General features: G+C 39.3%; 1 protein-coding gene across 4 annotated transcripts in view; it reads left to right on the plus strand.

The window, feature by feature from the left end:
- The first annotated feature begins 488 nt into the window (after positions 1-488).
- Mbtps2 (membrane-bound transcription factor peptidase, site 2) overlaps positions 489-27,322 on the plus strand; it is a 50,210-nt gene continuing 23,376 nt past the window's right edge. The window contains 5 exon segments of one of the 4 annotated variants that reach the window (NM_001035007.2): positions 489-684; positions 5,302-5,450; positions 7,500-7,707; positions 20,136-20,239; positions 23,637-23,764. In NM_001035007.2, coding sequence (NP_001030179.1) covers positions 610-684; positions 5,302-5,450; positions 7,500-7,707; positions 20,136-20,239; positions 23,637-23,764 — 664 coding nt within the window. In that variant the 5' untranslated portion in view covers positions 489-609. 4 annotated transcript variants of the gene reach the window in all.

The following is a 27,322-nucleotide window of genomic DNA, read 5'->3' on the forward strand; positions in this document are numbered from 1 at the left end:
TGGTACAGCACTTGCCTAGCAAGTGCAAGGCCCTGAGTTCGGTCCCCAGCTCCGAAAAAAAAAAAAAAAAAGAAAGAAAGAAAAGAAATGTTATGTGTTTCGATTAAGGTACAGACAGAGATTTAGTTATCAAAACACCAAAACGAACAACTGAGGCCTTTATTACGATGTTGCGTTATAAACACAAGTTAGAAAGAGACATGACTAATTTAAATGTGGGTATGTTTCGGTACTTCTAATCACCCCAAACCCCTGCTATATGAAATACACAACAAACCGGAGATGAAAATCAGTGAGAAAGGAAAGCAGACCGCAGAGAGGGTCAAAGTTAAAGAACCACTAGAACCCTGACGGCCGAACGCCAGGAGCTTCTAACACGACGAAGCCCGGGTGTCCTAGGTAAAGAAACCCGCGCGCATTTTCCGGCATGCACAAACTGTGGGAGTGTCCTCACCGGAAGAGTCCGGAGCAAAACGTAACTACCGGAACAAAGAACCCGGTAGCAATTTGGTTCCTGAGCGGATGCTGGAGCTGTAAGGCTCCGTGCAGGCGGCTGATTGTGGATCGCAGAAGGAGGACGCTGGGGCCCGCCGTCCATCCGCTGCTACTATGATTCCGGTGTCGCTGGTGGTGGTGGTGGTGGGTGGTTGGACTGCCGTCTACCTGGCCGACTTGGTGTTGAAGGTGAGGGCCTCAGGCCTAAGGCCCCAGCCGGTGGAGTCCAGGGCTGGTGCGCATGGTCCTGTGTTGCCCAAGGCCTTTTCTCTTCCCCGGCCGAGTTAACTCGGCGGGCTGCAACCCGCTCCGTCCTTGGTGTCTACGTGCACTCTACCGCGTGGCGCATCCGTCCGGCGGAGTAAATAAAGTAGGGCAGGCTGCGGGAGGGGTGTGGCGGCCCGTGCCACCGCCGCATTGCGGGCACCGGGTCCCTGCAGCTTTTGGCTCCTTTCCGGGAGGAGTCTGGCGGGCTTGGGAGGCACGGCTCGAAGGAGGGAAGAAACTAAAATATCCGCTTAAGAAAAGGCGTTGTTTTCCTTATTTGCTCTAAGGTTAGGGCCCGTGAGACGCTGCTAGTATTATGGTAACTCGAAATCAAATCGTAACTTAAATCACTGGTGTCAAATTCGAAAGTACACAGGAGCATCCGTGGTTCCGGTTTAAATTCAGATTCTGATTTCGTCAGGTCTGGGAAGAAAGCTAAGATTCTGTATTTCCAGCTAGTCCCTCAGTCCTGCAGATCGTGCTGACCTGTAGACCACGCTTTAAAGTAGCATGCTTAAGTAGCGAGAATTTAGCCACATTTTCTGTTACTCAAGTTCTATTTACACCCTACACTTCCTTTTCCACAGTGACTACACACACCCTGGGCATACGATGCGTTTATTTGAGTGTTGTGGGTGTTGGAATTGGGAATTGTAAGAAGAAATTTCAAGAGTTGTCTGAGCACATGTTTCAGACACCCTTAGACGGGAATGGGGGTGGGGAATACGAGCCTAGAAATTCCCAAGGGTTTGAAAATCACAATCATAAATAGTCAAACCTTCATGTCTTTTAAACCAAATACCTCATGACATTTTGTCTTAGAAAACAATAAAATCAAATGGCGCCTGGACTTCTTTGTCATATTTAAACATTGGAATGCCAGACTATGAAGTGTAGTCTTTAGGAGAGCTAGGCTCTGCCACTTCCTAACCTTTGTGACCTTAGGCAGATTGCTACCTGTGCCTCCATTTCTTGTCTTTAAATAGGGATAACAACTGGAAGGATCACCTGAATTTACGGAGAGGGTTATATTATTTATCCACATAATATACTGTATCTGAGGTTCAAGGACCAACAACTCTTGGATGATCTGGACACTTCTTAGAATGGCAGACTCTCAGGTCTCACCTCTGACCTGTAGAATCACAGTAGGCAGCTTAACAAGGTCCCCTGATCATTTCCGTGCACATTTGTTTGAGAATCACTAGTGCAGTGGACTTGATTTTAGTGCTTAGCAGCACAGGCCGCAGTGATTTGGTGATTGGGCTCAAAAGAAAAAGCCACATGATTTCTTCCTGTTTCTTATGTTAAAAAAATCCCAGATAAATAGAACTCATCAAACTCGTACAGTCAGTCTCAGGTCAAGTAAGTGAGTGATAAGGATATGACTTTAATTTCTGGAGCCTCCTCTGTCTTCATAAAAGCACCAATTCCTGAGTAATAGCACTGAGAATGGTGGAATATATGACTGTTTTGTCTGCTTCTATGTACATGCACACTACATGCATTCAGTGCCCTCAGGGGCCAGCAGAGGTCTTAGGGTCCCCTGGAACTGGAATTACAAATGGTTCTTAGCCACCATGTGAGTGCTGGGATTTAAACCTGGGTCCTCTGGAAGAAAAGCCACTGTTTTTACTGGCTGAGCCCTCTCTCTAGTGCCTGAGATCTTGACTTTTCAGAACCTTCCCCTTCTCTTGGTCTGCTGTCTTACCCTTGGTTTTTGTAGCCCAGTAAACCTCTGCTGCACAGGTGTGTCAGTCGCCTTTTCAAGTCCTAGAAAACAGGCAGGCTTAAAGTGCCATCCGAAGACAGTAGAGACAATTGTGGACACTGGCATTCAGACTGAGGCCATTTCTTTTTGATGGAAAAGACCTCAAATAGCCTTCTAGGACAAATGCGTTTTTCATACAGATGGCTATTAGTTATGACAGTACTTCAGTGCTTTCTGTAACTCCCTTGTTATTTATAGATCTACTTTAGCCAAGGACTTCAACTCTAAAAGCTTTGTGACTGTTTATAAGCAGCCATCACTGTAACCCTTGGGGAAATTTAAGAGCTTCTACTGAGACGGAGAGGACATTAGGTAAATTTTCTAGTTTTGTCTAGTTTAAGTTGAGGCTTGCTTAGTTAAAAGTAGAAAATATTGATTGAAAGTAAAGTACCTCTTCTGTTGAGTCCACTCAGAGTCTAAAAATTATCTCAAAAGACCCATTTCCTGTCTGTGGCAATGAAATAAGCTGTGCCACCCACTGTGGTAGTTATTAGATGTCTATGGCTATCTAGCATTTACAAAAGCTTGTCTGAACAGAGATGTGCTATGAGTATAATTTTGATACCACATTTCAAAGAATACTAGAAATAAATGTCTCAATGTTCTTACATTGATTACCCATTAAAATGATAGCTTGGATATTTGCAGATTACGCAGATATGAAAATGAATCTTTCCTTTTTAAAAGTTGGCTACTAGACAGTTTAAAATTATATGTGTCTTGAAGTTTTGATATACATGTTTCTTAGGGGTTTTATGATTCTAAGCAGAGGTCAGGATTGGTGGTGGTGGTGGTGGTTTGGGGTTTTTTGAGATAGGGTTCCTGGCTGCCCTGGAACTCACTCTGTAGACCAGGCTAGCCTTGAACTCAGAGATCTGCCTGCCTCTACCTCCCAAAATGCTGGCTTTAAAGGTGTGTGTCTCCACCACCTGTCAAGGTCAGGATTTTTTTAAGGGTTGGAATTGTATTTTTTTTAATTTATGTATTTTTCTTTAATTTTTTTACAGTCCAGACTTCATCCCCCTCCTGGTCTGCTCCCCTACTGCTTCCCATCCCATACCCCCCCCCCATCTCCAAGAGGATGCCCCCACCTCACCACCCCCACCCCACCACCCCCACCCCACCAGACCTCCCCCACTCCCTTGGGCCTCAAGTCTCTCGAAGGTTAGGTGCATCTTCTCTGACTGAGTCCAGACCAGGCAGTCTTCTGCTGTATATGTGTCAGGGGACCTCATATCAGCTGGTGTATGCTGCCTGGTTGGTGGCTCTCCGTGTCTGAGAGATCTCTGGGGTCCAGGTCAGTTGAGACTGCTGGTCTTCCCATGTAACTGCCATCCTCCTCAGCTTCTTCCAGCTTTTCCCCAATTCAACCACAGGGGTCCCCATCTTCTGTCCATTAGTTGGGTGCTAGTACGTGTATCTGGGTCTTTCAGCTGGTTGTTGGGCCTCTCAGAGGGCAGCCATGCTAGGCTCCTGTCTGCAAGTACACCACAGCATCAGTAACAGTGTCAGGGCCCCGGGCCTCCGCTTGAGCTGAATCCCAGTTTGGGCCTGTCACTGGACCTCCTTTCTCTCAATGCTCTTCTCTATTGAATAGTAAGTATTTTAAGCTTTATGGGTCACAGGATCTTTGTCACATATTCTTCGGTTTTGTTTCCTATTTGGAGAAGGCAGGGTGATAGCATTTCTCTGTGTGTGTCTGGCTGGCCCAGACCCCGCCGTGCCAAATATGCTGGCTGTAAACTTGCAGAGCTACTTGTGCCTTTTTTCCTTCTCCATCACTACTGCGTAGTGGTAGGATTACAGGCATACTCCACTGTGCTGGCTACTTTTGATTGTGGATTTACTGGGATTTAGAATCACCATGGAAACAATTCTCTGTCTATGTGGCTGCAAGGGATTATCTAGTTTAAGATAATTGAGGGAGAAAACCCACGCTAAATGTGGGAGGTACTATTTCTATGGGGTGAGGCCCTGAACTAGATAAAAAAAAAAGAGAAAGGACTTAACACGAGCTTTCATTTTCCTCTGCCTCTTGACTATGGATATAATGTGACCCAGCTGGCTCAACCACCTACCTCCTCAAGCTCCAGTGCAGTATCTTCTGCTCCATGATGGGGTATACGCTGGAACTGTGAGTGAGTGAAATGAAATCTTTCCCAAAGCTGCCGTTTTGTCACAGTATCTAGGCAAGTAACCATCATAACCAGTATCCCCAGCAGTTGTTGTTGTTTTTTTTTTTAAATCATCCCTTAAAATTTTAAAACCTATTCGTAAATTAGAGGATATAAGCCAGATTTCACTTTTGGGTTATAGATCAAATGTTTACAATCTTAAAGCCTCACTTTTTATCCCTGCAAAGTATTAAAGGTCTCTAACTAACTGGGTAGGCTGGGTTAGGTTCCAAACATTTGGGTGGGACTAGAATTGTAGCTCAGTTTGTGGAGTGCTTGCCGAGCATACACGAAGTCCTGGGATGAACCCTCAGCGCTGCATAAAGTGGACATAGTGTCAAATGCCTGTAATCTCAGTACTTGGGAGGTGGAGTTAGGATGATAAGTTCAAGCTCATCCTCTGCTATGTGAAAGCTGGAGGCCAGCCTGGGTTATGTGAAACTATCTCAAAAAATATTATAAACATTTGCACCACTAACATCTTGATTTCTTTTAGAAAGTCTTTATTTTCTTTATTTTATTTATTTCTTTGTTTTCTTATGTTATAAGTCTGCTCTTCAAATTTGAGTGATGCTGAACTTTTCTTTCTCTTAGTCATCTGTGTATTTTAAACATTCTTATGAAGACTGGCTGGAAAACAATGGATTGAGCATCTCTCCTTTTCATATAAGATGGCAAACTTCAATTTTTAATCGTGCCTTTTACAGTTGGGGACGGCGGAAAGCAAGGATGCTTTACCAATGGTACTTTTCATCTTCAATTTTGGGCTAAATTAGAAATTAAATTATAATCATCAGAGATAGCTTATTAACAATTTCCATCATTTTGGATCTATTGAGCATATATATGTATATATACACATATATATATGGAATTGTATCATTGTGCTTTTTCATACATTAAAAACGATGGCACCTGAGCATAGTGGTACACATCTGTTGTCCCAGAAGTACCAGGAGTTTTAAAGCCATTCTAAGCTAGATTTCAAGTTTGAGGCCAGTCTGAGCTACATGAGAACCTCATCTCAATCGAACAAAAAATAAAATGAGGGAGACTGGAAAGATGGTTCAGCAGTTAAGAGAATTTGCTATTCTTCTAGAGGACTGAAAGTCTAAATTGAGTGAATGAATGAATGCATGCATGAATGAATGAGACACTTATGAAAATTTATGCTTTTATATTTTCCATGGTCTTTGGGACACCTAGTATCCTAACAGTTTCTGTTTTGTTTTGTTTTGTTTTTTTCTTTTTTCTTTTTTTCGGAGCTGGGGACCGAACAACAATTTCTGTTTTAAAAGATGCATTTATTTTTATTTTCTCATTTTGTTTTGCTAAATTTGCACCACCTGCATGCAATGCTCTCAGGCACCAGGAAGGTATCAAATCCCCCTGAAGCTAGAGTGGCAGTTGTGAACCAATATGTGGTATTAGGGACTGAATCTGGGCCTCTGCAAGAGCAGCCAGTACTCTTAACCTCTGAGCCATATCTCCAACTCCTCATAACAGGTTCTTAACTGAGAATTTTCGGCTAGCGAGGAATGTGCTCTAAACTACTTTTTGTTAAAAAATGAAGCTCCAAGTAGGAGCAACAGCACATTCCTCTAAGGATCCCAGCACTCTGAAGTCTGAGGCAGGAACATTGATAATTTAAGGGAAACTTGGACAACATAGCAAGTTCTGGGCCACTCGGTTACATAAAGAGACTTGTCTCAATGTATATATTAATTAAATAAAATAATAAAGAGAAGAAAAGAAAAATGCAAAACAGAAAAGGCACTTCAGATCCTGTGGCTACTTTTACAACTTTTCATTTTCTCTTTTAGAACTTTTCATCTGAAAGTCCAAAATATGGAAAATGTCTGCTTTCAGTGACATCCGTTGATTGCCTTGGAAATATGACACAGTTGATACTTTAACATCCTCTGAATTATCTTTCTGCTTTCTAAATATTTTCTAGATTTTCGGTTGGAGTTGTGTTATCAATTTTAACATTATAAATGGAGACAAAATTATAATTCAGAATTAAAGAAACATTGTAAGAGTTTTAAAAGTACATATGTGAACTCACACATAAATGTAAAGCAAGCTCCAAATGTATTTAAGCTAAATGTAAACAATTAAATAATCAAAAAGCCAGAAAGGATACAGTAATAAAAATAGGCAAACCTAAAATTTGGTTCTTTGAAAAGACTAATAAAATTGAATGAAAAAAATAACTAAAAATTGAAAATAAGGTATTACTTAATTCTATGAACATTAGAACGAAAAAGATTATTACAAACAGTTCTACTACCTTAAATTTCACAGCAGAACTTTATGAAAAAAATAACAGACAGTCCCAGCCATAAGAGTAATTTTAATTATTGAAACAACAGAGTAACCAAACTATTCCATTTGCCTCCTTTGATATTTAAACTAATTTATCACAAAGCTAAAGTGAGATAAATAAGATGCACATAGTAGAATGGATGTAAAATAAGTGAGTGCCCTAACGTGAAGAGCATTCCTAACTACATTAAACACAAGGAAAGCAGGGCTACAATACATGCGCAAACAGAGAGGAACCCCTCGCCCCTCAGCCCCTTTTGAAAAATTGGCAATGATATTTAGCTTTTACGGGTGTCAGAGTATATAGTTTGGTAGAATTGCCTGAGTCAATCAGTTTAGGTAGGGAAACAAGGCTGAGCTATTGGTCTTTTTTACCAATTGTTTAAAAGCTACAGAATGCTTACTTAGTCCATGCATTGTGAAGAACTGTATACTTACATGCTTGTTTTTGTTCTTGTTGCCAGGTTCAATTTTGGAATGGTGTTTGGTGTGATTGCCATGTTCAGCTCTTTTTTTCTCCTTGGAAAAACACTGATGCAGACTTTGGCACAAATGATGGCTGACTCTCCCTCTCCTTATTCTTCCTCTTCTTCCTCTTCCTCTTCCTCTTCCTCTTCCTCTTCTTCTTCCTCCTCCTCCTCTCTTCACAATGATCAGGTGTTGCAAGTTGTGGTAAGTACACTCTTTTTTGCCTTAAACAACTGCTCAAACACAAATATTTTTCTGACTAGTATAGCTAAGATGCATAAATTAGACATTAAAGTAAAATGCCTCATAATTTTTCAGATTACACACTAAATCAGAAACCTTTAATACAAGATTGATAGAAATTGTCACAATATTTGATGGCAGTGGTAATAACTGGAGCAGAGAATAAATGGATGGCAGTCATGACCAATCCCCCTTAGCTCAAGTTGTCTTCTTGAGATATGTAATGTATTTCTTTCAAAGAGTAAGGATGGTGACCTCAAATCTCTGTTACATGTAAGAGTACATCTTAACCATATGCAATACTCCCCTGTCCTTTTCATGGTTCAGAATTTAATCTTCTTTTAGTTAAAAGTATAAGGCTGATGTTAGGAGCTAAAAGTATAAGCCATTTTTGAATGATCACTGGGATTCCTTTGAAACTGGATCTCACTCTATAAGCTGGGATAGCCTAGTATTTGGTATGTAGCCTAGTCTGTCCTCATCATTGAGATTGCCGTACCTTAGTCTCAAACCTGCTGAGATCTCAGATATGAGTCACTACATCCACATTGTGATTTTTTTTTAAGATTTTTTTTTGTGATTGTTTTACCTGCTTATATGTGCACTATGTCTATGTGTGGGATCCACAAGAGTCAAAAGGGGGCACTGAATTCCCTAGAACTGTAGTTGCAGACAGTTATATGCCACCATATGGATGCTGGGAACCAAATCTGGGTCCTCTGCAAAAGCAGTAAGTGTTCTTAACTACTGATCTGTCTCTCTAGTCTCCACCTTGTGATGTAATGTAAAAAAAAAAATATGCTAGGATTTATTCCTTTGGTTGTAAGCTTTTATAGTAATTCTTCCTTTAAAGCACGTGTGTGGGCTTATATCTTATTTTTTGGCAGTCCTGGAACCTGAAAGTACAACATCATGCATGTTAGCCAAGTGCTCTACTCCTGAGCTCCAGCCCCTACATCTTCAGTTTGCAAGAGTGCCCGACATTGGCTCACTTTTGCTTCAAAAATTTTCAACTTTTATTGATTTATTTCTACTTCACATCTTTATACTTGTAGTTTCTGTCCCATGAGATATGAGTGTTGTTTTTAATAATGTTCTTATTTAGAGGACATTCAAATGGTTAGGAACAGATTTTTTTCTTTTTTTTTTTAATCTTTATTAACTTGAGTATTTCTTATTTACACTTTGATTGTTATTCCCCTTCCCAGTTTCCGGGCCAACATCCCCTTCCCCTTCTATATGGGCTTCCCCTCCCCATCCTCCCCCCATTGCCGCCCTCCCCCCAACAATCACGTACACTGGGGGTTCAGTCTTGGCAGGACCAAGGGCTTCCCCTTCCACTTGTACTCTTACTAGGCTATTCATTGCTACCTATGCAGTTGGAGCCCAGGGTCAGTCCATGTATAGTCTTTAGGTAGTGGCTTAGTCCCTGGAAGCTCTGGTTGCTTGGCATTGTTGTTCATATGGGGTCTCGAGCCCCTTCAAGATCTTTCAGTCCTTTCTCTGATTCCTTCAACGGAGGTCCCATTCTCAGTTCAGTGGATTGCTGCTGGCATTCGCCTCTGTATTTGCTGTATTCTGGCTGTGTCTCTCAGGAGAGATCTACATCTGGTTCCTGTCAGCCTGCACTTCTTTGCTTCATCCATCTTATCTAGTTTGGTGGCTGGATATGTATGGGCCACATGTTCGGCAGGCTTTGAATGGGTGTTCCTTCTGCCTCTGTTCCAAACTTTGCCTCCCTATTCCCTGCCAAAGGTATTCTTGTTCCCCTTTTAAAGAAGGAGTGAAGCATTCGCATTTTGATCATCCTTCTTGAGTTTCATGTGTTCTGTGCATCTAGGGTAGTTCTAGCATTTGGGCTAATAGCCACTTATCAATGAGTGCATACCATGTGTGTTTTTCTGTGATTGGGTTACCTCACTCAGGATGATATTTTCCAGTTCTGTCCATTTGCCTATGAATTTCATAAAGTCATTGTTTTTGATAGCTGATTAATATTCTATTGTGTAGATGTACCACATTTTTTGTATCCATTCCTCTGTTGAGGGGCATCTGGGTTCTTTGCATCTTCTGGCTATTATAAATAAGGCTGCTTTGAACATAGTGGAGCATGTGTCTTTGTTATATGTTGGGGCATCTTTTGGGTATATGCCCAAGAGAGGTATAGCTGGGTCCTCAGGCAGTTCAATGTCCAATTTTCTGAGGAACCTCCTGACTGATTTCCAGAATGGTTTTACCAGTCTGCAATCCCACCAACAATGGAGTGTTCCTCTTTCTCCACATCCTCACCAGCATCTGCTGTCACCTGAGTTTTTGATCTTAGCCATTCTTACTGGTGTGAGGTGGAATCTCAGGGTTGTTTTGATTTGCATTTCCCTTATGACTAAAGATGTTGAACATTTCTTTAGGTGTTTCTCAGCCATTCGGCATTCCTCAGCTGTGAATTCTTTGTTTAGCTCTGAACCCCATTTTTAATAGGGTTATTTGTCTCCCTGCAGTCTAACTTCTTGAGTTCTTTGTATATTTTGGATATAAGGCCTCTATGTGTTGTAGGATTGGTAAAGATCTTTTCCCAATCTGTTGGTTGCCGTTTTGTCCTAACCACAGTGTCATTTGCCTTACAGAAGCTTTGCAGTTTTATGAGATCCCACTTGTCGATCCTTGATCTTAGAGCATAAGCCATTTGTGTTTTGTTCAGGACATTTTCTCTAGTGCCCATGTGTTCGAAATGCTTCCCTAGTTTTTCTTCTATTAGTTTGAGTGTATCTGATACCTTTATGACTTCTGCTAAGTTGGGCAAATATGGAAAACCTTACAAGTGATTTATCGAGAGTAATAAAGGATGGTCACACCTCTTTCTTAGAGGTTGAGATGATTTGTTAGGTGAAGCTCCTGCATAAGACAGGATTTATTTCTTCAGTAAACATTTCATGAGTGTGTCCTGCCTACTGGCCATGCGCAGGGTCCCAGTTACCTGGATAACAAAACCCAGTGCTCATATTCATGGAATTTTCAGTCTAGAAGATGAGATGCCATGATTTTTATTTGATTGGACATTAAATAAAGTGCTGTGGTAACCAAAGAAGTATAAGGTGTACCTGGTCCTAGGAAAGGAAGAGAGAGCAGGATGAGGGCAGTTTACACAGCCTCGAAATGGAAGATGAGACTTGAGGAAAACTGAGCATTTCAGGAATAGAGGGACCACTGATACATGGAGCATAATAAGAAGTATCCTAATAATCATAAATTCCTAGGGAACATAGGCGGTGTTTCCCATGTGAGGTTTCTGTATGTATTTTATTTTGTTCTCTCATCAAATGGCCAAAGTGCAGGATAGAGTCACAAAGTTTATTTTGTTCTCCCCAGCTTACAGATAAGAAAGCAAAGGCCCAAAGATATTACATTATTTGCCCAGGACCACAGTTAGTAAATAGTGTATTCATCATTACTGAATACAATCTATATAAATTATGTTTTACTCCTTTAGAATGGCAAAGAAAAACCAGGCCTAGTGGTACAAGCTTATAATCCCAACTACTAGGGAGATTGAGAGAGGAATAAGTTGAAGGCTTACCTTAGCTACAAAGCAAGTTCAAGGTCAACATGGACAACTTAGTGAGAAACTTACCAAAGGGAAAAGAAGGTATTGGGAAGCATAACTTTATGATAGAGCACTTGGCTAGCATGCATTAGGCCCTAGGTTCAATTTGATGGTGAGGGATGGAGAGAGAGAAGAGGGGAAAGGAAGGAGGGAGGTGAGTGTAGAAGGTTCATTCAAGGAAGTATACATAATTTTGGCCCATTCCTATGAGGAATATGGTGAAAGTTTAAGAGGTAGGCATATTATAAGAGAACAGTATGACAAGTAGGAAATGGGAGATATTCGTAGAATCTAGGCCATGAAAGACCTTTGTAGAAAGATTCTGTTTTACCTATGGATTAGAATTCTATGCAAAATGGACCAAAGTTAGTTAGGTGAAAGATGGGGAGATCATTTAAGAGTTCAGATGGAATGATTCTTGTTAGAAGTAATAAGGATCTAAACTAGGTTTGTGTCAGAGAATGGAGGCTCCTGAGAGGCTACCCACAAAGAAGATTGTGTACACCATGCACTCAGTGGCAACACTAAGATTTGATGGATTAACAGAAGAACAGATGGAGTTGAGAGGGAAAAGTGGTAGTGGGATAAAGAGGGAGTTGGAGGATTTGATCAAAACACAGTGTCTGTGCAGATGAAGTTCTCAGTTTCAAACTGGGAAAAACAGAATGAGGCGCATGGTTTTCCATTATGCTTCTCAGATAGTGATTGATTTAATGTGAAGCTTCAGGGTACAGGGAGAGTTTAAGGATGACTCTTGGTTCTACAAGTAGTTGTTTTCAAGAAAGAAGAGGGAAGGAAGCCCATTTTTAGAAAATCTGATCATTATTAGCCTGTCTGCCTGATCAAGTTCTAACTGTAAATTGTCATGTAGACAAATTATTCTTCTCTTTTCTTCTCAGTTTGCTTACTATTCATAAAAATACTAGGTGACTTGTGCCCAGAATTAAGGCCAGAAGCCCCATAGTCTACTACTATGTGTATTTGTGTATAATTTTAAGAATGCCTTGGCTTTTGCCTTTGATATAAACCCTCAGAGCTTAAGGAACATACTTCTGGTTTAGTCTCTAATTTCCTGCGGCCTTATTGCATATTAATTCCCATAACCCTGGCGCTGTGTGTGGTTGAAAGAGTGTTCTGCATTCAGTGTTCTGGTACATCTAATACTTTGCAATCATGTCAGAGACAGATGGTCATCTTGTACTGTTGCCAGCCAATAAGACCTGCCATCTGTGACTATAGTCAGTCACAAACTCAGACTCTTACCTTTTTTCCTTCTTTATTGTGTATCCAGAAGACAGTGTAGAGAAAGAACAAAGAGCTGGTTACATAAAATTATGTGAGTTATTTGAAATAAAGTGAACTGTGCTTTAGTGCAGGTTGCTTTGTGAACTAGATGACATGTTTGAGAGCTAGTCTTTTTTTAATTCACATTGCATCCTGATCCCTGTCCTTGCTCTCAGCCCCCTCCTATCCCACCAGTCCCTACCGTTCTCCCCTCACCTTTTCCTCTGAGAGAGTGGAGGCGGTCCTGGGTATCCCCCCCACACTGGCACATCAAGATGAGAGCTAATCATAAGGGAATACATTTAAAGAGGTATCAGGAAAAGGAAGAACTAAACCGAACAGGTATTTTACCCAGCATGCGGAAGGAGAAATGGGACACTGATATTTGTGGAAGAAAAAAGTTGCTCAGTAAAGTCTGAATAAAGAGAATTCAGATAACAAGATATCACAGAGACATTTAAAATGTTGATCATGAAAATGAGTCTCATAATCAGAGAATGGACACTCAGAATCATTGGAATGTAGAAAATAACTGAGATCTCTCTTTGATTGTGAGGCTTAAAAAGTGAAGCTCATCTCCTGTGGAGTCCAAAACCGTAGTCTGAAACTTTAGTTTGCAAAGGTTCTTGAAAGAAAAAGAAAACATAGGTTGTTAATTTACATGAGCATGGAATGAAGAAGACATAAAATTAACATCAAAACTATAGAATGTTTTTATGTAAGGGTAAACAGCATGTCTTTGTTCTTATTTTGATTTTTGAGTATGTTATTTTTAGAGCAGGTTTAAGTTTATAGCAATATTGAGAGGAAATACAGAGATTTACTATGTACTTCTCACAAAACACAGCTACTCCCAACTAAACTGATCCACTTGTTACTGATGGTAAATCTAAGCTAATGGACCATCATCACCCAGGGTCCATGGTTTACAGTTACATGCAGTCTTGTTGTTCTAGGAAATGTTGAATATTCATAGATTTGATACCCCTAAGAGTACATGCTGACAAGAGCCTGATATAGCTGTCTTCTGAGAGGCTCTGCTAGAGGCAGATGCTCACAGCCAACCATTGAATTGAGAACAGGGTCCCCAGTAGAGGAGTTAAAGAAAGGACTGAAGGAGCTGAAGGGGTTTGCAGCTCTGTAGGAAGAACAACAATATCAACCAACCAGACACACCCAGAGCTCCCAGGTCCTAAACCACCAACCAAAGGATACACATGGAGCCACTCATGGCTCCAGCCACATATGTAGTAGAGGATGGCATTGTCCAGCATCAGTAGGAGGAGAGGCCCTTGGTCCTGTGAAGGCTCAATTCCCAACTATAGGGGAATGGCAGAGCAGGGAGGTGGGTGAGCACCCTCATAGAAGCATGGGATGGAGAGATGGGATAGGGGGTTTCCAGATGGGAAACTGGGAGAGGGGATAACATTTGAAATGTAAATACATAAAATATCCAATTTTTTTAAAAAATGGGAAAAAAGAATGAAATAAAAACACATTTGCTTGCCTAGGCAAGTTAGCAAGGAAAACAAGAATATATGGCAAATTTCTGCCATTAAAATGGCCATACCATGTACATTTGTTATTATAAAATAAATCCTGACATTGTGGGGAAAAAAAAACTAAAAGCAAAGTAAGATGATATGGCAAATAAACTGGAGGACACATTTCTCAGATGCATTACAAAGGACCAGTGACATGCACTGCTAGTGTTTGAATTATAGTTAACAGGTTATTGAGAAAGAGAAATTCGGCTGCACATGGTAGTGCATGTCTATAGTCCCAGTACTCGGGAGGCAGAAGCAAGAGGATCACTGTAACTTTAACATCAAGCTAGTCTCCTTACCAACTTACATATCAGCCTATTTCAAATAAAATAACAAATATGTCAGTATATCAAGAAAAATCCATGAAAAGACTACTCAGATTGTAGATTTGAATAAAATGAGCTTGCCTAAAGGTATAGCTATCTGTTTTTAAGAGAGCAGCTTGATAAGATTTATCTGTGCTGACTAGTCTTATGTTAACTTGACACAAGCAGGAGTTATCTGAAAGGAGGGAACCTTAATTGAGAAAATGCCTCAATGAGAACCAGTTATAAATCATTGTATCAACTAGTCATCATTGGAAGAGGGTCCAGCCCATCCTGAGTTTTATGGGAAAGTAGGCTGGGCAAGCCAGGGGAGTGAGCCAGTAAGCAGCATCTCTCCATGGCCTCTGCATCAGTTCCTACCTCCAGGTTCCTGCCCTGCTTGAGTTCCTGTCCTAACTTCCTTGCGTGTGATGAGCAGTGATCTGAATATATAAGCCAAAAAAACCCCTTCCATCCTCAACTTGCTTTTTGGTCATGGTGCTTCATTATAGCAATAGAAACCCTAAGACAAAGGTACCAGGATTGTGGGAGTATTGCTGTGACAGAGCCAACCGTGTTTTTGGGATTGTGGAAGGACTTTGGAACTTTGAGCTAAAAAAAAGCCACTGAGTGTTGAGAACTCAGTTCTTTAGAAGCTTGGAAGATAAGAGTGTTAAGAGAACAATACAGAGGATGGCTTGTGAAATAACAGAGGGAAGTTTAAAGACTATCAGGCTGTTTGCTATTTTAATTTAAAATCCTGTGGTTCTGATTAGCTGGGGCTGAATTAGCTGTTGTTAACAAGATACCAGCACTACTAGTGTGAAACCTTTTGCATTCCTCGGATACTTGATGCTACTATGCTGGAGCTGAGAATTTGGCATTGAATAAGAAGAGACTAGCATTGCTGAGGTGAAATCCTCTGGGAGCTGTTTCCTGAGAGTCAGCAGACAGAAGCTGTATTCCAGAGATGACCAATCTTGTACCTTGCACTGGCAGTTGAGCCTGGTATAGTGTAAGGCACCCAGGTAGATCTGGCTTCGAAGGCATGAAAGGTTCATGGAGAGCAGCTGAGACTTGGCACTGTGAGAAGCCTTTGGTGAAGGTGCAGCTTCCATGACAGTTGAAGGCCCAGGCTTGATGGAGTCATACAGAGAATTTGAGGCTTGGCACCATGAAGAGAGCGTGTAAGACGCTATTCATGAAAATGCAGCGCAGTTGCAGCAGAGGATCCCCGCAGTTTTAGAGATTCCACTACCACCGAGATGACCACCAGGAGCAGTAGCAGTGTGGAGCCAGCCAGAGCCCAGAAGACAAGCTGTGTGTGCCTCAGTGGGCGGAGCAGAGGTACTGACCCAAGTCTCTGGATGAGCCCAGAAGATCATGAGTGGATCCAACATTGGACACTATTGTTCATGCATTCAGGCTTTTGTTTGGCTTTCATTTGATTTTAACTGTGCCTTGATTCTTCCCTGATGAAGACAGTATTTAGTTTAATTTTGACTTTTATAGGAGTCCACAGCTGAAAGTCTTTGGACTTTTAAAAGAGATTTCAGATTTTGAGAGAGATTGAATATTTTAAAGAGACTGAAATTTTAATGTTTGTTTTTATAAAAATTGTGAGACTTTTAAAGTTATTTATGATTTTAATGTGAGATCATGGAGATGAATAAGAAAGGAAAAGTTGTGCCTTAATAGTGACGGATTTGTGTCATGATGACAAGGGGTCAGTCGTGCTGGCTCTGTGTGTGTGTGAACTTGTCATAAACTGGGGTCCTCAAAGAGGAAGGAGCCTCAGTTGAGAAAATGCCTCCATGAGATCCAGCTGAAAGACATTTTCTGAATTAGTGATTGATAGGGGAGGGCCCAGCCCATTGTGTGTGGTGCTTTCCCTGGGCTTGTTGTCCTGGGTTCTATAAAAGAGTAGACTGAGTAAGCCATGAGAAGCAAGCTAATAAGCAGCCTCCAGGATCCTGCCATTGTTTGTATTCCTGCCCTGACTTCCCTTGATAAGGAACAGTGATATGGAAGTGTAAGCAAAACTCTTTTCCTCCCCAGCTTTCTTTTTGGTCATTGGGTTTCATCATAGAAATAGAAACCCTAACAAAACAGTATCAAAATCTTCTAAGAACATTATTACCTTCTCTAGGGCATAATGGTAATGGACAAAAATTAACTTATTTTATCCTCAAAATTATATTTTATGTAAATATGATTATTTCTATTCTAAGATGAGGTTGAAGTACTGGAGAGATAATATACCAGCTTCCTCAAGGTTATTTAGCTAGTTAACAACAGAGCTGGACCTCCAATAATTACTGTGCTTACCTAAGAATTTATTCTCTCAAATATTTGGACTTATGTATACAAGTATCTGTTTTTTGATTTGGAGAGTCTCACTTTGTAGAACTGGTGACTAGCAATACTCAATACGTAGACCAGGATGGTCCAAGGCCAGCCTGGGAATGAGCAATTTCTAGGTGAAGAAAAGCTTAAATCCAGGTATGGTGGTATACACTTTTAATCCCAGGAGGCATGCATGCATATCTCTGAGTTCAAGGTTAATCTACAGAGCAAGATCCAGGACCACAAAGCTTAGGCAGTGAAGGAGTTGGAAAACAGAAAGCTAGTGATAATGTAATAGAACAAGGGGGACGTGTTCCAGGCCCAGGAAGTAGCAGAACTCAGAAGCTTCAGCCACGTGGCTCTGGCTTAAGAGTGAAAAATAGAAGGGACTACTGGGACAGTTGATTCTGGTTACTGGAGCTAAGAAATTAACAGTGATTAAGAAGAGACCAACATCACTGAGGTGAAATCTTTTGGGGATTGTTTTCTGAGAGCACAGAGAAGCTGGGTTCCAGGGCTGGATGGCCCTCAGTGGTTAAGAGCACTGACTGTTTCTTCCAGAGGGGTTCTGAGTTCAAATACCAGCAACCACATGATGGCTCCCAACCATCTGTAATGGGATCTGATGCCTTCTTCTGGTGTATCTGAAGACAGCTACAGTGTGCTTAAAAAAGAAGCTGTGTTCCAGAGATAACCAAGGTTGTTCTTCATGCTGTAGTTGTACTTGGTAATGTGAGTTACCCCAGGTGGTACAGGTTTTGAAGGCCTGAAGGCATCATGAAGAACAGCAGAAGCGGGCTGGAGAGATGGCTCAGCGGTTAAGGGCACCAACTGCTCTTCCAGAGGTCCTGAGTTCAATTCCCAGCAACCACATGGTGGCTCACAACCATCTGTAATGGTATCTGATGTCTTCTTCTGGTATATCTGATGACAAGCTACACTGTACTGATATATATTAAATAAATACTTAAAAAAAAAAAAAAGAACAGCAGAAGCTTGGCACTGTGAGAGGCCATGGAAGGCCATTGGTGAAGGTGCAGCCTCAGTTGCAGTTGACAGCCCAGGACTGAAGGAGTCACGAAAAGGAGTTGAGGCTTGGAACCATGAAGAGAGCCTATGAAAGGCTATTGGTGAAGCCTGTTTGCAGCAGAAGGCCCCATTGTACTAGAGATGCCAGTACCATGGTAAGATCACCAAGAATAGCAGCAGCACTTGAGTAGATCAACCCGAGCTTAGAGTGCTACAGAGGGCAGAGCTAGAGAACTGATGTCAGTCCTTTGGAGTAGCCCAGAAGAGCATGTGTGGATCCCAGACATTAAAATAGGAAGCTGTAACATTGAAGTTGCCTACATTGAAACAAGAAGCTGTAACATTGGATTTGCCTACATTTGAAACAAGCTGTAACATTGAAGTTGCCTACATTGAAACAAGAAGCTGTAACATTGAAGTTGCCTACATTGAAACAAGAAGCTGTAACATTGAAGTTGCCTACATTGAAACAAGAAGCTGTAGCATTGAAGTTGCCTACATTGAAACAAGAAGCTGTAGCATTGAAGTTGCCTACATTGAAACAAGAAGCTGTAGCATTGAAGTTGCCTACATTGAAACAAGAAGCTGTAACATTGAAGCTGCCTTGGAGACTACAAAATATTCTAAATGCCAGAGCCATGGTCTGCTGCTAAGGAAAGCTGTTAACGGAGTGGAACCAGCCCAGGAGAAAGAAGTTTGCTGCATTCAAGGAGTTAGATATCTGAAGACAGCTTTTGACATCAGACATGGAGATGCAGCAGTTTGGAGTCTGCCCAGCTGGTTTCCTGTCTTGCTTTGGGGATTATAGTTAAGTGATTGGATGAATCTCAGAAGAGACCTTGAACTTTGGACTTAACATTTTTGAGACTACTATATAGAGTATGGGGACTTTTGAAGTTGGACTAAATGCATTTTGAATTATGCTATGTTTTGGTTTGGCCCCCATAGACTCAGGTTTGAACAAGCCTATGGGGGCCAGGGAGTGGAATGTAATGGTTTGCATATTCTTGGACTAGGGAGTCACACTATTAGGATATGCGGCCTTGTTGGACTAGGTGTGTCACTTTGGACATGGACTTTAATACCCTAGTCCTAGCTCCCTGGAAGTCAGTCTTCTCTAAGAGGCCTGCAGATAAAGATGTAGAACTCTCAGCTTCTCCTGCACCATGCCTGCCTGGATGCTGCCATGCTTCTACCTTGATACCTGACTGAATCTCTGAACCTCTAAGCCAGCCCCAATTAAATGTTGTTCTTATAAGAGTTGCCTTGGTCATGGTGTCTGTTCACAGCAGTAAAACTCCAAGACACATGTGTTCAGGTTCCCACCTTGACAAATAATTTACCTTATAGGGCTCTCTTGGCTATCAAAGTTTTACTGGTCAGGTTGGATAAGAGAATTCTTTCCTTATGCATGCACTGATATCTGTATGCACAACATTTTTAGAATACAAGAACTACTCTTGCTTCTTCATATGTCCAGGTGTCTATATTGCATTAATGTGTGCATCTTCACTTCTATTTTTCTGAGAAATAAATTGATAGGGTAAGAGGAATGAAGGGCATGGTGTGCCAACACTGACCAGGCATTTTGTTCGAACAGCTTCCATTACATTTTATTACCTCTTAATAAGTTGTGAGTATTAAAGATAGCCTCACTCATTTGCCTTATGACTCAGTATGAGCTTTTGAAATCTTGTAATAACAGTTTAGAGATAGGACTAAGAACTCTTGTACAGGGTCTCTCTGTGTCCCTGGCTGTCCTATAACTAACTCACTTTATAGAGCAGTCTGGCCTCAAACTTGGAGATCTACCTGTTTCTGCCACCTGAATGCTGATATTAAAGGTGTGCACCACTACTGCTAGCTAGGACTAATGATTTTGAGAGTTCTCAAATTGAGACTCCAACCCTTAAATTAAGGACAGATCAATGTCATCTCCCTGCTTTCTCTGACACTCAGGGCACCCTCATTCTTTCCCATGGCCAAGTTCTTGGGACTCTAGAGATGTAAGTTTTTAATATAGTTCTTTCTCTTTCCTTTAAACTGATAGCATGTCTGATTTACAGAAATTGCATAGGTTAAAACAAAGCATTGCTTTTCCTTTAATTGAGGTAGAAGTAAAATTTGATCATTAATGGTCATAATACTTTTTAGATCATAGAATACTAAGTTTAGAGGTTTCAGCTTTAAGACAGTGAAGATCATGCCTCTTGGTATACAAATGGGACTCTGCTGTACCCACACTGATAATCATTGCTATATTATGTCTATAAACAGGTTCCTGGTATAAATTTACCTGTCAATCAGCTGACTTACTTCTTCGCTGCAGTCCTCATTAGTGGTGTTGTACATGAAATTGGACACGGTATAGCAGCCATTAGGTAATTAGACTTAACTTTTTCTTTTTTACTACATTCTAAGAAGCTTTTCATTTAAGAGGACTAAAATCCTGTGTTTTGATGAGTTTTTTTTTATCTTCTATAGATATTATTCAATGTATATCCACCATTTATTATGTTGAGGAAGCTTCTCTTTTAAAAAAATCAATATATCACTGATATGCCCTTGTAGTGATGTAGTCATTTGTATTCTATGTCTTTCTGTCCTTTGCTTTATGCCAGCATGATTATAACCCCAGTGCCTCAAGGTTTTCCTCTAGTCTTTTTATTTTAAAAGTTACATTATTTAATTATGTATGTGTGTGTATGTTTGTGCATGCATGCATGTGCACACACATGATGTTGCATACTTGTGGAAGTCAGAGAACTTGTTGGAGTTGTTTTTTCTCCTTCCACCATGTGGGTCCCAGAGATCAAACTCAGGTCATATGATTGATAGAAAGTTTCTTTATCGACTGCCCCATCCTCTAGCGTCCCCTGAATTTAACCCTTTGCCACTGCCTCAAAATGTTTTTGGGGGGAGCGAGTAGTAGGAAAGAAAGAGTTCTCTAACCCAGGCTAACCTCATACTCAGGGTCTTCCTGCCTCAGTCTTCCAAGTATTAGGTAATAAAGCATGTGCCACTATGCATGGCCTTATCTTATCCAGCTGAAACAATTTCCTGCTTCTGGTCTTGTCCTATATTGGGTAGAACAGAAAAAACCTAGAAGTGCTGGGTTCAGTGATATCTAAGCCTACCTAGAATCCCAGGTGGGAGATTAAGAAGATGAGACCAAGGACTTACTTTGCTGTGCTGTGTTGTGCTGTGCTGTGTTGGTGGTTGACACCTGAATGTATCTTTCTACTTGAAGAAGGCAAGTGTGGTCCCTGCTTCCCCGATACCCCATAACAAGTCTGCAATAATCAGAAACATACAGACAGGGATATTTTATCTTTTGTGTGCATGGACCAGGGAGAAGGCAAATCACTGTTCTGGAGAAGATTAATCATCACTTTCCAGTTGCATATGAACAAATTTAGCTACAGCAAGTAGACATTCATTGTAACACAGCATATTTGATGTGTACACTACTAGTTTAAAGAGGCAGTTACCTTTTAAAAATCTGGCATGTGTATGCACATGTAAGAGGATGTATACATGTGCCACACATGTGGAGGTTAGAGAACAATTTTCAGGAATCATTTCTCTCCTATCAAGTGTCTTGCTAGAATCGAACTTAGGATGTCAGATCCTAAGTTCGATTCTAGGAAGCATCTTTATTAAATGAGCAATCTCACCAACCCCAGTTACCTTTTATAAAAATCAAAAACAGTTTTGCCTTCACATGTAACCTTTAAGGTTTTGTTCTACAAACATTATTTGTATTTTCATATTTTATAGTATGTTTGTGAAATAATTAGATAACTTTTTAATACTTTCTATTTATTCTTTGAGTTTTACCTATGTATATAATGTATTTTGATCATATCTGTTCCCTATTCCTTGCCTCCAATTCCTTTCAGATCCTCATATCTCCCTTTCAAGTTCTCCCCTCACCACTTAGCAACCCTCTAAGTCAAGTTAGTGCTATCTGCGATCTGCATGAATGTAGTGTCATCCACTGGAGCACTGGCAATCTCCCAGAAACCCTCAGCTCCCAGTAACTTCTAAATTGGGGAAATGCCTCAAGCACTTCTCCCCCATCCATGGTATACTGTTGACTGATTTGATCTTATGGCCTTCTGCAGGCAGCCATAGCTGTTGTGAGTTCACGATTGTACTGGCCAAGTTACGTCTGAAAGACAGTGTTTTGCAGCAGTCCTTCCCAAACTGACTCTTAAATCTTTCTGCCTCCTCTTCCACAATGTTTCTCTGAGCCTCAAGGAAATGGGTGTGTGAGATGCCCCATATATGGGTGAACACTCCATAGTTACTTATTCTCTGTACTTTGACCAGTTGTGAATCTCTGTATTAAGTGCCATCCGCTGCCCCCCCCCAAAAAAAAATGAATAGCAAGCTTCTTTGATAATGGATGAAGCATCACTAATATATGGATATAAAGATAATTATTTAGAAAGCAGGTTAATTCTATGTGTATTTAGCAAAACAATAATAGTAGATTCTCCCCTATGGTGTATGACCTCCTGCCATAGTCACTGTTCTATTGCTTTGAAGAGACCATGACCAAAGCAACTCTTATAGAAGAAAGCATTTAATTGGGGGCTTGCTTACAGTTTCAGAGATTTAGTCTGTTATCATCATGGCACGGAACATGCCAACAGGCATGGAACTGGACCAGTAGCTGAGAACTTTTTATCCTGATCAGCAGGTAGGCAGGCAGAGAAAAAGAGACTGGGCCCAGCATGGGTTTTTGAAACCTTTAAGTCTATTCCCAGTGACACACTTCCTCCAGCTAATCAACACCTACCCCAACACCCCGTAGTCCTTCTAATCCTTTTAAACAGTTCTACTCCCTGGTGACTAAGCACTTAAATTTATGAGCTTATGGTGTTCATTCTTATTAAACCACCACACTTCCCAAACTACAGGGTTTTGCCTAGATTTAGCAAGCACGAGATGATGCCTCCTGTAGAGCAGGACTGAATCCAATCAGAAATATAGTTATCCACATAACAATCTTGGCAGACTGGTTACTGTTATAGTTCACAAGATTTACAGCTGCTAAAACCACTGATCACATTTTCTAGCAGACTGCACAGTACCATCTGCCATTATGAACTATGAATTTTTTATATATCCTTACCAACAAAGAGTGAATTATATAGTTGTCTTATATATTTACTATTAAGGTAATGTTTTTCTTATAGTATCTGTTAGATCCTAGGAAACTATTAAATCTGTAATATGTATTTATAGAAATGAAGTGGTAGGGCTATCTTACCATTAACTCTTTTTAAATGTACTTATCTTAGTATTTGCTGAACAGAAATATACTTACATAAATCTTTAGCCTTATTCATATTAACTAAGGCAAATGAATGTGTTTGGATCATATATTTGAGTTATATATTCCCCTTTGTCCTCTGAAAATAGTTAATAGTACACTGTAACTTTCTATCATTGATTTCTCATAGAATTATTAGCTATTTCTCTATATAAATCAAATTTCAAACTATATATTCAAGAAAATCCTAAAGTTTTGGCATTTTAAGTGTATTCTTCAGAAATTCTCTAGAACCTAGGCCAAATCTGTATTACACTTTTAAAGTTATTATTATTAGTTTTTATTCTATATATCTTATCTCTCCAAGAAGATTATTTTTAAAGGTTTGGATTATAGCATATTTTAAGATTGCATCATTATTAACTTGACAAATATAATAATATTAGTAAATTCCTTTTTCTTAATGTGATTTTTTTTTTTACATGTTTTCTTAGGGAACAAGTTCGATTTAATGGCTTTGGAATTTTCCTCTTCATTATTTATCCTGGAGCATTTGTTGATCTGTTCACCACCCATTTGCAACTTATATCACCAGTCCAGCAGCTAAGGATATTTTGTGCAGGTAATAAAAAGACTTCATTATTTTAAATGTTTATGTGTTATTTGAGTTTTGATTTTCTGTGGTTTCACTGTAGTAGTCTCATGAAAAATAACATTTAGTTAATAAATTCAGCTTATTAGAGCATCTCATAAGCAATTTTTAAAAAACAATATAAATTACTAAAAATTTAAATTAAAATCAGAAGGGAACACTTCATATTTACTGAAGCAAAGGCATGATCAAAACCTGAAACCACAACTATGAAGAATGTCAAGTTAGCTGAAATATACAAAGAAATGTCCAAAAGTCAAGAGAGAGCGTGAAAAGCCAGTCATGTGATAAACCATAATTCAAGAATGAAGAAAAAGATGGTGTGCAAGTATTGATGTTGGAGTTCAATCAGACAAAAAGACTCACCCACAGATATACAATTATGGAGGGGAGAAATTGTGGGAAAAACAGATCCATCTCAGCTAAAGGAACAGAAGTCAAGTCTACCATAATCCTACATCTCCTTAAATGGAATAACTAAGGCTAAGCAAGTATGGAAGTAGAATTTTTGAACAGGAGACTGTGGTATAAGATAACTAACATGGAGTCAAAAAAGAATTGAGGTGGGGCCAACAACATGGTTCAGTAAGTAAAGACATTTGCTGCCAAGCCTAATGACCTCAGTTCAATTCCTAGGTCCTACATGGCAGGAGGGAGAGAACCAACATCTACAAGTTGTCCTTTGAGTTCTGTGTTTATGCTATGATGTATACATGCACAAAATAAATGGAATGTAATAAAATTTACATTAGGGGCTAGAGAAAGCTCAGCAGTAAAGAGCTCTTGATACTCTTGAAGAGGACATAAATTTGGTTCTCAGTACCCACATGATGGTTCACAGCCCAGGGGATTCAATATACTGCTCTCCACAGGCTATGTAGGCAAAACATTCATACATATAAATGACTCAATTTTTTTTCTTTAAAAAAATGGGATTGGGTAAAGTAAAAAGCCACAAGTCTTCAATCTAGATTCCCTTACTTTCTTATAGAGTGAATGTGATGACTATACTTGAGATTAAGTCAGAAATTATGGTTTGAGTGTCATAGTATACAGTAAGTGATATGAAAAAATAGACATTTCAAGTGATCATATTGAATGAAAGCATGAAGCACACAAAAGAAAAAAGACCTATCAAGTAAAAAATATAAGCCAACTTAAAAAAACCAAAATATTTTTTCTTATATTATTATAAATTACCCCAAACACAAATGAGATCAACTCTACTGTTAAAATGTCAGGTCGAGATATACATATACATATACATATACATATACATATACATATACATATACATATACATATACATATATATACATACATATACACTGTAGGGTGCTTGTATAGCATCTATGAGACCCTGGGTTTGATCCCTAGCACTATAAAAAGAAAAAGCCCTTACTTTAGATTTTAAAACTATCACACTTGTGATGTTTAGAAAATTCTATCTAAAAATTACTCTAATAATTGGAAAATAAAAATGCAGAATATTCTATTCTATGCAAATAATATATCAGCTAATAATAAGGAATATAATATACATTAAAACTAATGACTTTTTTGTTTATAATACATTTTAATTGGATATTTTATGTATTTACATTTCAAATGTTATCTCCTTTCCCCCCTCTCCCATACTCCCTCCCTCCCTGCTTCTGTGAGGATGCTCCCACTCCCACCCATCCACTCCTACCTCAACACCCTGACATTCCCCTATACTTAAGACAATGATCCTTCACAGGACCAAGGGCTTCTCCTCCTATTGATATCAGACACTGCCTTTCTCTACTACATATGTGGCTGGAGCCATGGGTCTGTCCATGTGTACTCTTTGGTTGGTGGTTTAGTCCCCAGGAGCTCTGGTGGGTCTGGCCGGGTATGGTTGGTTGATATTGCTGTTCTTCCTATGGGCTGGAGAGATGGCTCAGCTGTTAAAAGCTAGGCTCACAACCAAAAATAATATTACTCTTATTCTGTGAAATAACAATTCACCAAATGAAATAGAACAAGTACAAAGAGAATTATAAATATACTGTATTTATCTATAAATGGAATTTTAAGTAAGAGCATGGGATCTTATAATTAGTTTTATAAAAATAGGTAAGTCATATTGTATATTATGAACACAGATAATTTCTTTTTAAATATCCATGAAATTGATAAAGAAATTCATATGTTCACGAATCTCAAATCTTAAGTAATAAGAAAATTTAAGGGGTTGGGGATTTAGCTCAGTGGTAGAGAGCTTGCCTAGCAATCTCAAGGCCCTGGGTTTGGTCCCCAGCTCCGGAAAAAAAAAAAGAAAAAGAGAGAGAGAGAGAGAGAGAGCGCGAGAGAGAGAGAGAAATTTAAAAATTTGCCTTAGTCACAAATTGGATCCATTTAATTATAATCCATTATTAAGTTTTAATAATTAATCATAACTTGATTGTATGAGTTGTAATTCATTATCCATAAATAATAATGATCTTACTAATATATAATAAATATATTTAGTAAATATAAAGCTTTACTAAAAGTTCAATGCCTCATCCAGTTGTACAATTAGAAATGGAAATAAGTCAGTAAGGCAATAAACTTAAGAAATGTGAAAGCAAGTACAAAATAGGTAGGAATAATGGGGTAGGGAGTGCAGAGATAGTTCAAAGGTTAAATGTAAAAAGTACTTGCTGCTCTTACAAAGGACCTGCACTCACGTGGCAGTTTACAACCATCCTTAACTCCAGGTCCAGGGAATCTTTTGACCTACAAAAATATCACACATGCATGTACATATAATCAGAGAAAATAATCACACATGCAAAATAAATCTTTTTTAAAAAGAAATAATGGGATAATTAATAAATATAGAATCAAAATATAAAAAATTATAGAACCAGAATGATAAATCTTGAGTTATTTGGAAAAACTAAAATGTTAAAGAATAGGAAGAAACAGTTACTGATAGGATTTATATTTAGATTGGTGAATAATATCTGATAAATAGGAAATTGTAGCTATTGACAGAATCTGTATTCACATTGGTGAATAATATCTGGCATACTGAAATTTTTATCAATCGTTAGTGTTTTTTATTCATCTATGAAAAGTGTTTTTAGAAAACAGAATATAAGAATGGGAAAATAGCTGAAATTAACTAATCAGGCTATTAAATGCAAAGAGGAGAAATTATAAAAATTGATAAAGAATCCCCTTAAAGTTTTATAGATAGAATAATTCAAAATCTTCAATAAATTGTTTTCTTAAGAAAAGATTATAAAGTGTGATGATGCATGCCATAGTAGTCAAAATTGTACCCGTCATGTAAAGCACATTTTAAACATTAAATAATTGCTGAATGTCATTGTAGTAGCTCTTTTCCTTTGATATTATAGTACAATGCACTCATAATACATAGTTAACCCCATGCTTATTTATACAATAACTCTTGTCTGGTAATGTTTATATTGAGGCAACTGCTTAGATACACACAACAGTTAGGATATCTTTTATAATGTTAACTTTTCGAAGTACTATCATAATTTGAAA

The sequence above is a fragment of the Rattus norvegicus genome, chromosome X (assembly GCF_021556685.1).
Source record: "Rattus norvegicus strain SHRSP/BbbUtx chromosome X, alternate assembly SHRSP_T2T, whole genome shotgun sequence".
In the NCBI taxonomy this organism is placed as follows: Eukaryota; Metazoa; Chordata; class Mammalia; order Rodentia; family Muridae; genus Rattus; species Rattus norvegicus.